Here is a 15,426-nt window from a genome sequence, read left to right as displayed (position 1 = left end):
CGAGCCAGCGCCCGGGGGAGCTGATATCAGCGCCGGGAAAAAGAACACAGGTGTAGACAACGACGCTGTTGCCCTACGCCTGGAGTATCACGCCATCGTCGTGCGTTCAGTGGCCCGTAACTTCCAAACGGACGCTTGTATTTGCTTCAGATTTACGTCTTGGTGCTTTTACAGAAATGTATTAGTGATTACACTGCACTATTTCTATAAGCCGCTATCGAATCCTCAGCGCGTTAGGCTTGAAAGCCGTAGTTAAAGTAACAGCTTATCTCACAAATATGGATCAACACAGCCTACCTGATATTTTGCCCTTTTTGTTAGATGGCACAGAACAATAGCCCATTACGCCATTCCTTTGTTACTGTAAGCCCCCTGGGTGGACGTCAAGATCAAGTTCGGCTGGGTGCAGACGCTGCAGTGTTGATTTTAAACCACATTTACCCGTGGTTAAGCATACAACAATTAGCCTAATTATATAAAACTTAAATTGATGAAGAGTAAACACACTACTTATTGATGTGCAGCAGCAGGTGTTAAACAAGAGCATATATCTCACTTTGCGAATGGGAACTATGTGTTCCTGCGCAAGCATATGGCTTGCTTACAACCAATAGCTTTTACAGTGCTGAACGGCAGTGGTGAGATGGAGTATAGTCTGTATTGTTTTAAATATACAGTATTATTCTGTGAATTCTTCTAATATAAGATAGAAAACCATGGTGGTGCTACTTTTTCATGTTAAGACGCCGATGGAGACACAACCCTGGGAGGCAAAAATATGGTGCTCCCCGTAGTGCCCTCAAAAGCCTTTTAGAGGCTTTTGAGAACACTACATTACTTGAAAAGATCTCTCTTGTAACAAAAAAAAATTACCCATGCTTTGCAAAAAAAAACTAAAGAGGACAACGTCTAACCGCAGATGAACGCTTTTAAGTTTAAGGAAATAAATATATTAGAAAGGTACAAAGTGGCATGCCCACGTGGAAATCATATGAAATGATTTTCATTCTCGTGGAAGTTGGCTGGGGGAATTCGTATGGCAGAGAAATAAAATGGAACAACTTATTACCTGAAAACAGGTTGCCGGGAAACTTTTAAATTGCATCCATGTGCAATTTTTGAAAATTATGAATAAATATATTTAAGTTGTAATACAATTGTATCCCCCACGCTGTTGTACTATTTCAGGTAATTTTCTATTACACTCATTTGTATACTGATTTACCAGCGATTGCTTCAAACCACTGAATTCTGCATAGCTAATGAGAGAGACTGGTATCGTAAAAAAATCACTATCGCAGGATACGAGCCTTTACCATTTTTTTCTGAAATTTGTGTTGTGCACTGAGGAGCCTAAATGAGGTTTTTTTTATCGCATGAAATGGTATTTTGGAAGTCTGACTCAAATTGAGATTGAAAAAAAAAGTTAAGGAAAGCACAAAACGAACCCAAATCGCTACGACGCCAGATGAAGCACCAACCAGACAAAGGAAAGAAAGCTGTCTTTCGTGCCCTCTTGATTCTTTCTGCGTTTGAACCACGCCACGTATTCACTATCCAGAGCCTTAACAAGTTCTGCTGAAGGATATGCACGCAAAAGCCTGGTATATCTACAGGTAAATACAGACTTTACGGCAAACCAGCGCAGACGAATAAAGAAACCAGTGAAACATAGAAACAGCTCAGTATGTACTATGTCTAATCCGTTTCACTGCTCCAGCCGTCTGCGCTGTTTTTTCATCACCAACGTGGAGCAAGTAAGCCGACTTACTTGCGCAAATCCAGCATACCCTGTCGATGATGAACCCTGCACACATAGCTTTGATACCAAATTCTGCTAGTGAACTATTCGTATAATTGCTTCCTAGCCTATAGATCCAGCACACCAAAGTGTTACTCCTCGCCTTCAGAAAGTTTCATAAGTTAAAGAAAAAGAAATGCGCTGACGCTGTTTTTACACACATGAGCTTGACCACATAAGCTCTGTGGGGGGAGAGAGAGATAGATAAATAGAGAAGAAAGGCAGGGAGGTTAACGAAGCTTGGCTCGGTTGGCTACCCTACACTTGGGGTGGGGGAAAAGGAGAATAATAGAACAGAAAGAGACAGAAAAGAAGAGGAGTAAGCTCTGTGGAATCGGTATAAAACCACGCGGCTAGAATAATGTTCAGCAATTACACCCTTAGTTCTATCGTAATCATTTCATTTTCTCATTTTCCCAAACTATCAGGAGGTAGCACAAGCATCCGACCTGCTCACCGAGTTTAGCATCACTGTGATTTAAAGAACATATTCTCAGCGTGTACCACATTTTCACCTAGTTGAAATTGAAAAAAGGCCCATACACTGCGTGATGTCGGCGCACGTTAAAGAACAGTAGATGGTCAGGATTTCTTGAGCCCCCCACTAAATTCCACCACTTATTATCGTCTCATAATTTTGTGACATAAGATCCCACATAATGATGCTATTCTCATCTTGCTCTTTCGACAGCTTCCAGCACTTTCACCATTGGACTGATTTGCATGGCACAGCCATTCTCAAGATGGATGACTCACAATTCAGAGCTCCTATCGAAAACCATCAATGTCATTAGTATTTTCTACACTCACCTAACCATCTATTCCTCGCCTAGGGAGCCGCCGAGGTTCTGAGAATACAAATAATGAATAAAATGAATCGATGATAAAAAAACTATAGAAACTATACGAAGGCGTATGATACCTATAACACTTTATACGCACTCGTAATTGCCGATTACTGTCTTTGAAAGTGCTGCAGTACCCACAGACTTCCTATCACGAGGGATCACCGCGACACTTTTCCAGATCATGTTCGCAAAGCACAGAGTGCCTTGTTTTCCTAGCGGATCTCCTGAACGTGCGTCTTACCGAAAGGTCACTGCTCAATCATTAGAGCTATAGCGGCGTCGTGGAAGACTCGTAAAATGCGCCAGCCAGTCACCTTTCACTTTTCACCGACGCGCATCTCTCTACATCTACGCCCCTCCATTCTAAACGCCTATAAAAGCTGGACGGCCATGGCGTTGTCTGTTTCAAAAGGAAAATTACGCTCCTAAGTCTCCAAAAAACGTTCAAGGCTACGTAGCAGCCGTAAAAATATACCGTCGCAATAAAGTCGCTTTAGGGCACAAAATTTGCCCCATCTTTTAACCCTCCAGATTCGTGCAAATTTACTGCACCGCTAGCTATCCTGTATGGCAGGCTCATGTCAGTATTTAGCAAAAACTAAATTAAAACCAGAATAGGCGAGTGCGTGGTTCTTGTTCGAGCTGTATAGCGGGTGCTACGCCTCACGACAACAGCGCCGACCTTGGACGTGTGTCAAACTATGGAGCGTCGGCCTCGGTCCTTTGGGGAAACAGGTTGTAACAAAGGGTATTGCAAAGCACGGGACGGGTTTGAAAGCCTTTGTTGCTTACACAGTTTCGCAGCTAGAGGGCAAAGAACATCTCCCATGGGGGAATGATGGACGGTGGTACCGATAACTGATGCGCTCAACACTGACAAAGGAGGCGAGGGAGGTTCAATAGTTCAAGCCATTTGTTGTCGTTACTGTCATGCATGGACGCGCAACTTTCTTATCGCCCGGCGGAACGCAAAGGTTCTCGCCTGTTTCAATTTACTGTCTTGACGCAAAGATAACGGATCTTCATTAAAGCTCGTTTTCTTTTCTTGTGGGCAACCAAGTAAGCTTGATTTATTCACTGGAGTTCAAAACAGCGTTTTTAACTTGATACATACGCTTAATAAAAATACCGTATATGTTAGATTGCTTTTTGTTGGTGACGAGGCCGTTCAATTTACGCGAAAGCATTAATACATGGTTATCCTTCTCCAGGTGGGAACATTGAAAATGACAAAGCAAAAACATAATGCATACAGAAACAGTACAACGTGTCCTCTGATATATGAAGGTGCTTATCACTTTGACCCATATCTCGACTAAAAACAAACATTGATCTTTAAAAATATTGATCTTTAAATATTGATCTTTAAAAAGACACTCATTTATGTGGTACAAGCTTAGATGAATGCAAGTACGACCCACATATCAATGGCGCTAGAGGTGGCACAATTTGAAATACTAACTAAATTTGAATGAATAATAATGAAACTTCGTCATAACATCAAGGTAACAATCACGACCCTGAAGAAGCGTATCGTATTCTTTGTGAGACGTATGCTGTTTAAAGCTGATGGACAAACACCGGTTTTTAATATATGCATACATCCTCATGCTTAGTTTCATGTCGTTGTTTTATCATCTTGGAAGATGGTTCTACAAATACTGTCTGGTCTCTGAAAACAATTTTTCAGGGGCGAAGCTACTTGAGGCGTGGGCTGAGCGTCCCGTCGTAAACGTATGTAGCCACCTCTCGTTAGTTCTTGCACCACCCGTAGGGGGCGGTACTCGTACTTATAACGAAATGCGTATACGCTAAAAAATTCAAATGGTACGATACTAGGGAATGTTACTTGTAGTATGATAAATATTAAAAATCACAGCATATCCATGGAGTGAATGATAATGAGTGAGGCGAAGCGTCCATCAGCCCGCCCGCGCTCCCGTCCGTCCTTTTGTTCTTGCGTCCATCCGTCCATCCTCTCATGCGTCCATTCGTGCGTCCGTCCGTCCCTGCGTTCGCCCGTGCGTCCATCCATGAAATTGTGCATCCGTCCGTGCGTCCATCCTTGCGTTCGTCTATGCGTCCGTCCGTGCGTCCGTCCGTGCTTCTGTCTATCTGTCTATTCTCTCGTGCGTCCATCCGTGCGTCCCTGCGTTGATCCGTCCATCTGTGCGTTCGTCCAGGCGTCCATCCATGCTTCCGTTCATCCGTCCGCGCGTCTGTACACGCAATTGTCCATGCGTTCGTGTATCCATTCGTCCGTACGTGCGTCTGTCCTTCCGTCTGTCTCTCTGTCCCACAGTTCGTCCGCTTCGCCCCCCTCGTCATCATTCACCTCTTGGATATTCTGCGATTTTCTTTTTTTCTTCCTTGTTGCAAGCCTTCCCGTAGCCCTGGCATATTCCGGTGCCCATGCAGACGAGTCACAGTTGCGATTCGTTCTAGGGAAACATAGATGAGACAAATTTTCTCAATAATGAAACAAAGTACTACATTCGTCATTGATCTGTGACTAGCGAACCTGCCAGCCTCCGAAATAGCGGTTTGAAGTGTTCTGCGGCAGGAACAACGGGACTTGGATGAATCTATAAATCCCTAACATGTCTATTTTACAGGGTTAATGATGTATTTTTCTTATTCTCGCATACTGCTAATACGTTCAACCGACTGAACATCTACTGCGCGTTTGAAGTAAATATTTCTGTGGCATTGTCTAAGAAAAAAAAAAGCCGCAAAAATTCTTTTATAACCCATTCACATGCCCAACTTCATATTTCGTTGTCACGCAGAAATTGCGAAATTTTTGAACCTTTGTCAAACAATTTATCGTGGCAAGAAAGCACTGTGCAGCACGTTTGCGTCATTTTAACTCGGCACTTCCCTACTCTGTAGTCTGTATTTTCTGATACTTGGTTTGGTTTGGTTTGGTTTGCTTTGCTTTATTCAAGGCGAAATTGAACAAGATGGCCTTGGGGGACACGACTAAAGGCTAAGTAAATGCCTGACTTGGTCGTGCCACCCTAGCAGCAAAGCAGAAACATACCGCAAGCACAGTACGCAGAAAATTACATCACGTGTTATCTTACACGTTATCTTACAAGTTCAAAGGTAAAAAAAATTATCTCTGCCTATTTTCGATGGAACTTTAACACGCATAATTTAGTTTTTTTTACGTGAACGTAAAACTTTCAGAAGCATTAGCAAAGCATTTATTGTAAGATTATTCAGACGAGTTTATCAAGAATTCTCTTCAGAAGTATTTCAAGAACTATATATCAAGGACTGTCTCAATGAATGTTAACATGATTTATTGATCGATATGTGGGGTTTAGCGTCCCAACACCACAATAATATTACGAGAGGTGCCGTAGTGGAGAGCTCTGGAAGTTTTGACCACCTGGGATTCTTTAACCTGAACCAATTTCTGAGCCTAGGGTCCTATGGCATTTTAGCCTCCATCGAAAATGCAGTCGCCGCCGCCGGGATTCGATCCCGACATCTGCGGTCAAGCAGCCGAGTACTTTAGCCACTAGACCACCTCGGTGAGGCGAGAACGCTAACGGCAGGTGCTCCTACTGCATGTGGCAAAACAACAACAACAACAACAACAACAACAACAACAACAACAAGGAAAGGAAATATCGGACGTACGCAGCGAAATCCTGAGTCTGTGAAGTTCTGCAAACAAGCAGCTAGTCTGTCCTCGTCATTGCTTCTCTTTCTTTGGTTGAAAAACGTCGCTGTCTCATTTCCGTTTGTTTTTACTTTGGTTGCATTAACATTTTAAAACATATTTCAAATGTGCAAGCTAATGAATTCGAACATCCTCACTGAGTGGTCGCTCCTGAGCTGCAGTCGTTACTCTAAGCGTCAATCTTCCATCGAGGGCACTGGCAACGAAATTTCGGACGCGCAGTCATTAGTAGATTTTGCCTTCGATATATATATAATTTTCAATTCTTGCGAAATGAGAGGCTTGCCTTTTTGTGATTGTTCCAATTTGTTAAAAAAAGTTCGTGTATTCGTCGTAGACACCTGCAGTTATCTCCGAAACCAACACACATTTGCACTTTCAGTGCGCGCTGGACCCGACTGCGGGACCATATTTTTCAAAAATAATTCTAAGTTCTGTTTCAGTTAGCTTTTTTTGTCAATGAGGACAATCTTTTGTGTCTGTAATCAGCGTGTCTAAAAGGAGGCTGGAAATTACAGCGTTTCAGCACCATCGACTGGAGAGTTAAAAGAAATATAGGAAAACGCGTTGAAGGGAACCCGTGGACTTCGACAATCCGCTTTCCGTCGTTAAGAAAAAGCGCCGGCAAATGAGAACTCTGGCAAGTACGGAAAGGGCACTCGAGTGAGAAAGACTAGTTGGAAGAGATTTGGGAGCTTTGTCAGGCTGACGATGAACACAAACAGAAATAAAGCTTTGATCTCGAAAGGCGTTCTTATTGCGTTTGCCGCTCAGCAAAGAGTGAAATCTGCGAAATTGCGTTCAATTACCGATTTTTTATTATTTGCCTTTGAGTCGACGTTGGCGCCCATCGATGCACCTGGCGACTCCACTTTTCATAATATAGTAGAAAGAATGTGAAAGGTTAATACACAGACTGCATTAAAACGTCACAGTAGTTCTTACCCACGCGCAAGTACACAAGAGCGAATGTCTATGAAGCACTGAAAAAGTTTCAACGTTTACCCAAAATCTAAACGGCTACATTATAATAAACATAGTCCGTTGACTCCTTTCAAAAGCGAAGCAGCTTATGGCCAAGCTCAATCTAGTGTGTGCGCTGATCCGGACGGCGCATGCGCAAAAGCTGGCTCTAGCACTGTCAGAACGCGCTCACAAGCTAGCGCGTGCCTGTGTAAGGGGCTGGGTGAGACGCCATGGCCTCTCCCCCTTACACTCTCTCAGCAATCATGTGATGGCGCCAGGAAACGAGATTCTGCAGACGCGCGATGAACCAGCGCGTTGTATCCTAGTCCGAACATGTTGGCATGCGCTTACGCATTCAGGCCAGCGCTTACGCATTTAGGCCAGTCACGTGATGGCGTTGAAAAACAAGATTCTGCAGGCGTGCTATAAACTCAGGTGCTATCACTTGGCCTGCCCGAACAAGAGTTCGGGGCGTGTAACAGTAGTAGAAACTACAGCGAACTCGTGGTGTGCTTCACTTGCAAGGACGCGTTAACATCTGGCAAGGTGCCCGTGATGAACGGAACTTTAAGCCGACCCACGCGCTGCTTCGCAAGCTACTCATGGTCCCCAAAAGGGAGATGGTGCAATACTTTAACACTTCTGACTAGGCACATATGTGAGTAACTTTAATGGTACATTGGAACTCTCTTTCACCCTCATTACGCTCTCTTGGGGGGGGGGGGCATGGGACCAAAGAGAACGGTAAGGTATCTCTTTAATGGGAGTATCAGATCTAGGAAGCTGGGGACATTTGAAAGCGCAACACAATCTTTCTTTTCTTCTGTTAGACTGCATTGTACCGAAGATGAGTGTTCTTCTCGCTCGTGCGAGTGCAGTACCTAATGCGTTGATGTATTTTCAGTTTCCAAGACGACCAAAGAAGTGGAGCTCCAGTGGGGGAATGCCGAGGCTGTCACCATGTACAGTGGTCTAAAGATGGCTCAATTCGAGCTGCAACAGATCAGTTTGACAAAATGCAGCGGTGCATTTCAGATAGGTGAGTGTGTGGTCAAGCCAAAGCACTTCGACTACATATTAGCAGTCCTCATTTAAGTGCTGAGATCTACCGCCGCTACGGAAGGCAAAAAAAATAGTGTGCTTTAAAAGAGGATAGTCATTCTTTGGATACTTGAATGCAACAAACTTGGTCTGACTACTGGTCACTCTATTCAGCCGCCCCGCTGAAGTTTATGCACTTGCTGAACGTCCAGTTATCTTGCTGTGCTTATATTTGTCAACGTCACAATCAAAAAACAAATAATACCGATATCTGAGGCATAACAATAATATGTAAGTATAAGATGGTGTGTTTCTTTGATAGAAAACACATAGATTTGTAATTCTAAGCACCATAGTGCTTTTTATGCTGCGCTGAAAATGCGACGCTATGCTCGAAAGGAGGGCAGGCTCAACGTGTACATCTAGGACACACGATTTCATCATCCAGACTAGGGGTAAGCGATCACGCATCTGCTTATACCGGAAACATCATAAGAACAGCTTAGTCAGAAAATTCTTCAGTGATGTCGTTAATTATTGTAAGACTATGTGCATAAACTATCAGAAGTCATACACAATGTCTCAATACTGTATTGCAGTCCATTGACAGCTTTATAATTCTGCGCCTTGGGACTAAGAAGAGGTTCAATATAAACTGCCCTTTGGTGGTCCAACGGGGAAGATGCTGTTTCTTAAAGAAATCACTACTGCTCTTTTTAGAAGTTCAATGCAGCAGTATTACTGAAAAAAGTAAAAGCAGCTAGCTGTATGAAATGCATTATGCGCTGCCGAAAAGCCCCCGCTAGAATTTCGCGCTGACGTGCTATGCAGTGAATATGAGGCCAAGGCAGGCTTCTTACCACCTTGCATTTGTTCAGTTGGAAAACGTTTTTCTCCCTTGCAACAAAAATGTCTCCTTTGAAACTGTCTGCAAATATTACTGACCAACCATACTACGCAATATTATAAAATTTATATTTATACTTCGATCGCCACATTGCGGAAATTAAGCCGCAACGTGAGTCGGTGTGCCGTTTTCGCTAACTTTGCCACAATTTTTTGGCAATACTTTTGCTTTGTGCGAGCGAGCTACGTCGGTAAGACCCCGACCATCTGTGACAACACTAGCGGACGCCATCAGAAATGAGAGCAGGCGAGCTGTCGCCCCAGTCGCACTACCAATGCCTGAGGTTCCACACTAACCTATGCGGCGGCTCTTCTATCTCCTCGTCACCAGCCAGAGGTCCCTGAATGTGTGAAATCTAGCAGGCTACCTATTCATTCGAAGACACTGCTTGCAGTCCGCCACCCGGGTCAATGGTCCCGAGCATACCCACATAAGTGCTGCCTGGCCCAAGACCAAGTGCTGGCAAGGCAAGCGTGTAGGGCACGTCGAACAATCGTCCACTGTGCTACCACTGCGGCGAAGCGGGCCACGTGTGTAGCAACTGACAGTACCGCCAACTTGGTTTCAGCGGCTTCCACCACTATGCTTGATGTCCATGGTACAGTGAGCGTACTTGCGAAATTGAAGCGTATTTCACGGGCCAGTGAGTGCCTTCGACTGTTTAACACCAGCAGACGAGGTCACCATCGCCTCGCCGCTCTCGTTACGAGGCCTTCGGCTGCAAGAGTTAGATGTCACCATCATACTCAAGCCTGGGCGAAAACACACCGACTCCAGCTGTCGTTCACGTGCACGAATTGAAAATGCCAACACTGACCATGGAGAGGACGATGCTTTTCTTTCTGCCTTGTCAGCAACAAGCTTGGCTCAGCAACAGCTTGACGACTTGGAGAACAGTGCGCTCATCGAATCGAAGGAAGCGAATCCAACCTTCCTCGTAGCTTCACCCGCTCAGTTACCTCCTTTTGTTTTGAGGGTGGAGTTGTTTACAAGAGAAACTTTGACAATACGCCATTTACACATACCTACTACCTGTGCCAACCTAGTTTTTGTAAGAAATTTCATGTGCTTGCCACGACGCACCATCTTACGGACACCTCGGGCACACGCTCACGTTGAAACGAATTCGCCGCTCCTACTGCTGGCCAAGTCTCGCGAAAACTGTGAAGCACTGTTTGCGCATACCACGACTGACAATGACGTAGCACTCCACCCGTACGACCAGCAGGATTCCTACTTCCAGTAGCCACACCGAAGGCGCCTTTTGATCAGCTTAGCGTAGACGTTCTGGGCGCTTCCTCCGTGTCTTCATCTGGAAATTGGTGGTTTGTGGTTGCAAGAGATTACTTAACAAAATACTACGAAACAAAAGCCCTATTAAAAGCTACCGCGGTAGAAGTCGCCCATTAATTGTTTTGTTTAAAATTATTGTCCTCCGTCACGATGCTCCAGCTGTCGTCATCACAGCTTTCATCCATAACTTTGTAAGAAATATTCAGTCTAAGATGTACATCCGAGCAATCGGGCTTGCTAAACGACTAAACAAGATAATTGCAGACATGCTGTCAATGTATGTTACCATTTACCACAAGAACTGGGACGATATCTTAATTTACATCCCAATTTCTTAAAATACTGCAGTTCAAGAAAGGACGGGTTTAACGTCTTTTCCCGTTGTGCACGAGCGAGAAGTAAGCACAATGCTCGACCCAATGGTTCTTCTCTACAACCTGGAATGTTCAACATGGACACTGTCTTGTTCATCCAACGCGCTGAAGAGGCCCGTCAACTCGAGCGACGCCATATCCAGCGTCGCTAATCTGCAGACGCACGCCTATACAATCTTCGTCACCGGAATTTCCCCTTCAACCCAGACGATCAAGTTTGGGTGTGGACCCCCATCCGACAACGCGGCCGGTACAGACAACTTGTTGCGTCGCTATTTTGGACTGTAGACAGTATTGACAACTTAGCGCGGTTTCTTTTATTTTACCCATTTCATCATGTTTTTTCTTGTTTATTTTCATATTATACCATACTTTATAGCGACCGACTGAGCTATTTTGTGTTACGACACATTTCTTCCCCCTGTATAGTGCATTCTTCCTTTTCCTTGCGTCCTAATGTGCTGCACCGTGACGATGCTTTTGTGGGAGCGGGTGTAATGACACATATCTTTTACGAACCACCGGGGGGGGGGGGGAGGGGGTGCATACACAATTTGGAAGGAGAAAAACGTTTTTGTGAACTGTTTCTGGAGTAGACGTCAACTCCTGGCTTTCTGTCTTGTTTACCCGCGAGAATATGTAGAAAATCTCAGAGCCACCTTGAATGAATGTTCCGACGAGCAATTCAGTTTTCAGAGAGCAAAAAGAAAACAAAAAACACAAGAAAAAAGCGTTCAGTACAGAGCTTGAAGTGGCAATGAACCAAAAGCTTCGACTTTCCGAAAAATGAAATGTTTGTGCTGATGACTAAAGCATTTCACATTCAATCTTTGTTCAATGACTAAAGCATACATAATTTAACTTTTTTAGCGCCCACAGAAGACAAGGGAAAGAAAGAGAGACACACGAGCGTTACAATTGTCTCTCTTTCTTTTGTCCTTATCGTCTGTGTGCGCTAAGAAAGTTTAAGTAACCATACATACCAACTGGCCCAGTTGTCCTTATTATTGTTAAGCATAGTTTTGAAGCTCATGCGAGTTTGCATTTGTATAAATAATAGTTCATGCCGACAGGACAACTTTTAAAAAATGCCCTGTTCTGTTTATGTAACAAAATGACATACCCAGTTTCGCTTTCAGTTGATAAAATAATCTCATATTACGGGCTTTATTCGCTTCCATTCCTACCGGATCGCAGGCGAGTACAGCTGTCTTCGCGCTGAACTCAACCTCAAGCGATCCATTGGTCACCACCTGGTGCAGTCCTACCTGCCATCCACACTCATCGTGGTGGTGTCGTGGGTGTCCTTCTGGCTCGACGTGGACGCCATACCAGCGCGCATCACTCTGGGCGTCACCACACTACTCACCATTTCGTCCGAGAGCTCCGACCACCAGGCCAACCTGGCTCCGGTGTCGTACGTGAAGGCGCTCGACGTATGGATGGGCACGTGCACCATGTTTGTGTTCGCCGCGGTGCTCGAGTTCACGTTCGTCTCTTACCTCGCACGCAGAAAGCACATTGTTCCCGCCTCCATGGGGGACGTCGAGGCGTCCCAAGATCTCGTCCTTGTCGTGGTAAGGATAACATAAGAGAGAGAGAAAGAATTTATTTATAGAAATGTAGAGAGGTCGGCCTGAGCTATAGTTTTCTCTGGCCTGCTACTCCACACTGGGAAGGGTGATTGAGGAGTGAAAGAGTGATGAATGACGATGGTAAGGTAGAGAGATGATATGTTCTTATTAGGCTGGGTAAGTCTACAGGATAACATAAGGTACCAACACTCGCACTCGAGAGAGGTTTATATGTTGAAGGATGGAGAGAAATTGACAAAGAAAGACAGAGGGGGTAAAGGCATGAAAGTTATTTCAGGATAACCGGTACACTACCATGAGCAGGGGACGCGGTTAGGGAAGATTAAAATAGGAGTACAAATAGAGAGAGTGAGGGAGGGAGGGAAAGAGAACATCAACAATCGGCAGTCTTGCGCGGTATATAGTATCATCATCAGTCTACAGCTGTTCGAGCAAGCCTGTTGTCCTGAGAAGTATGCATATATTAACGCAACCAAGGCATTGTGAAATTTGTTTGTGAATTCTGAACACATCGTACTGTAAGTATTGAGATGCATAGATGTTCAGGAGACAATGAAGGCTTGAATAGAGGAATAATAATAAATCCGGGATGACACCGGAGCCAACGTTTTGATCAGCAGGCTTCTCTTCATCATTTCAGGAACTTAAACATGGGGCTTTCTTTTTTTTCTATGCAGCGACTTCAAATAGAGTTGCTGCGTTGAAGAATACAAAAACATATATGAGATTATTGGTTCCAGTGACACCTTGGGTTCAAGGCTATTCATCTCTGTTAGTAGTGAAAAATCTGCCCTCACGCCTCGACAACGTGACGTAGAATAAATTATCTTCCGTAACTTTTAATCTTAGAGCTTTGAACCCCTAAAGCTAAGGCCTTTGACAGTAGACAGTATTAAATTAGGTAAGTGTGGCTCTTTACAGGGTATTCACTACTATCTTCTGGTCAGCCATATTCGTATCTAATACTAGAAGTGGAGGATATTCTGTTATAAGGTTTTTTCAAGCAAACTTCTGCAGAGACGTGTCTTTGAAAGGGTCTTGTTATTTCGAGCCACTCGTGAATGCCGAGGTAAGCTCAATCACATAAATCTCACGAATTTTTCTGATTTAGTAACAAAATACACTTGGTTCTTAAGTGGGGCATTGTTATTTTATGTTTTGCCAAACAACAATGACGCTGTATTTTTTCGTCTTGTGACCGCTTTGCCATCTCACCTCTGAGGAGCGAATGAAGGTGAAATTGAGGTAGGCAAAATCGTTTCCTCATTTGTAAACAACGCTCAGAAAGAAATAGTTTATCTATAAAAGTAGTTCAAGGTGCTGCTTGTCTAAAAATGAGGTAATAAAGGTTCGAAAACGCCAGTCATTAACTCAGTCACTAACAAATGATTCAGAACAAACTTATTTTTGCCTGTATATAGCTGATTAAAACAAGAAAACCTTGGGCGAAAACGACTACGCTAAACAAATACCATGAATCGAAGTGAGTGTCACTTGCACTTGCATTCTGCAGGGACAAACAAAGTCCTATGCCATGCACAGGGGGCTCAAAAACTAACATTTGTTAATTGAGTGTCTTGCCTTTACAATAGGAAACAATAAAAAGTCAAAGCAAGCAGTTAGACCTTGATTACATTTGCACTAATTTACTTGTCTTAGTACCTGCTTCCATCAACGAATGGCCAACGTTAGAGGCCATATCAAAGGGCCTCGCAAAAAGCATGCCTAAAAAAATGCCTGGTGCAGCGGACTGCTAACCAATTCATTGGGCTTCTTTCATATTGTTCTCCAGGGAAACAGTGAGAAAACTAGAGCTACGTCGCCGTCCATCCCGACCTCCACCCACGTGATCTTGGCTTACAGACACCGTGCAAAGCAGATCGACCAAGTGAGCCGGGTTGCCTTCCCAATTGGCTTTTGCCTCTTCAACGCACTCTACTGGCCCTATTACATGCTCTAGCCGGCTGTGGTCTCGGCTTCTGTTGTTGCTGCTGCCAACGTGAAGTCGTAGGCTGGAAAGAAACGACTGGCTGGATCCCGCCGGGAAATGGTCGACTGCTGAGCTTTGAAAGGAACTGCCATCACCGACTCACGTTCCTGAGAAAGAGGAAGCTGCACTCTTTGTTCAGCCGCAATCTCTTTCTTTTGTTTGACCATCACGCTATTGCTCTTTGTCTTGAGCACAACCGATGCGCTGTCAACAGAGCTTCCTTGTCTCGATCCGGTGGTGACACATTGGCCTGCCGCTTGACATTGTAGCACGGCCTTTCCGGGCGGGTATGTTGCACGACCCAACAACCGTCTTTATGGCCAGAACTTCCATGGTTATAAATTTATAGGCAAATATTTGTAAATAACAACTATTTTACCTATCGAAATCGTGGTTGTACTTAGGGTAATAATAAATTTAGCTTGGACATTTCTTGAATAAGAGACCAAATACTGCACATCTTCCACCATAACGTAGTCGACATGTGAGCATATTTGTTTTCATTCAACGCTACGCCAACTTCGCAAAAGTGTCATTAACGTTTACAGTATCAAGCATTCTCCTTGAGAATATTATGGAAACGGTGCTGGTATAAACCCCGGGGCCGTAATGCTAGCTTTTGTTAACTACCCAATTAGTTTTTTGTCAGTGAATGTTCTTCATGTGATATACAATGCTACGTAAAGTTGTACATACAGTCCACACTGAGAGTCCATCATGTCTTTTTAAAAATATAAGCAGTATGAATCAATACAACTCAGTGCGTGCCAGTGACGTCATCGAAGTCAATCAATGTGTGGCTAAGAGTTTCCATCTTGCTCATATTCTTTAGTTTGCAAAGTAAACTTATCATGTTTATGTGGTTTTCTGTTTAGGTGTATAAGGATTTACACTATTTTAATCCGTGACTGACTGCA

The 15,426-nt window shown here is 44.0% G+C and overlaps 1 protein-coding gene across 1 annotated transcript in view; it reads left to right on the top strand.

Moving 5' to 3' along the window:
- The window catches only part of LOC119172711 (glycine receptor subunit alphaZ1), a 150,646-nt gene extending 136,004 nt beyond the window's left edge, over window positions 1–14,642 (top strand). Inside the window, exons 6-8 of the mRNA XM_075892897.1 lie at window positions 8,214–8,348; window positions 12,122–12,501; window positions 14,312–14,642. Coding sequence (XP_075749012.1) covers window positions 8,214–8,348; window positions 12,122–12,501; window positions 14,312–14,479 — 683 coding nt within the window. The 3' untranslated portion in view covers window positions 14,480–14,642. The remainder of the gene's footprint in view (window positions 1–8,213; window positions 8,349–12,121; window positions 12,502–14,311) is intronic.
- The last annotated feature ends 784 nt before the right edge of the window (window positions 14,643–15,426 follow it).

The sequence above is a fragment of the Rhipicephalus microplus genome, chromosome 4 (assembly GCF_043290135.1).
Source record: "Rhipicephalus microplus isolate Deutch F79 chromosome 4, USDA_Rmic, whole genome shotgun sequence".
Taxonomy (NCBI): Eukaryota; Metazoa; Arthropoda; class Arachnida; order Ixodida; family Ixodidae; genus Rhipicephalus; species Rhipicephalus microplus.
This window is presented reverse-complemented; position numbering and strand designations above follow the sequence as displayed.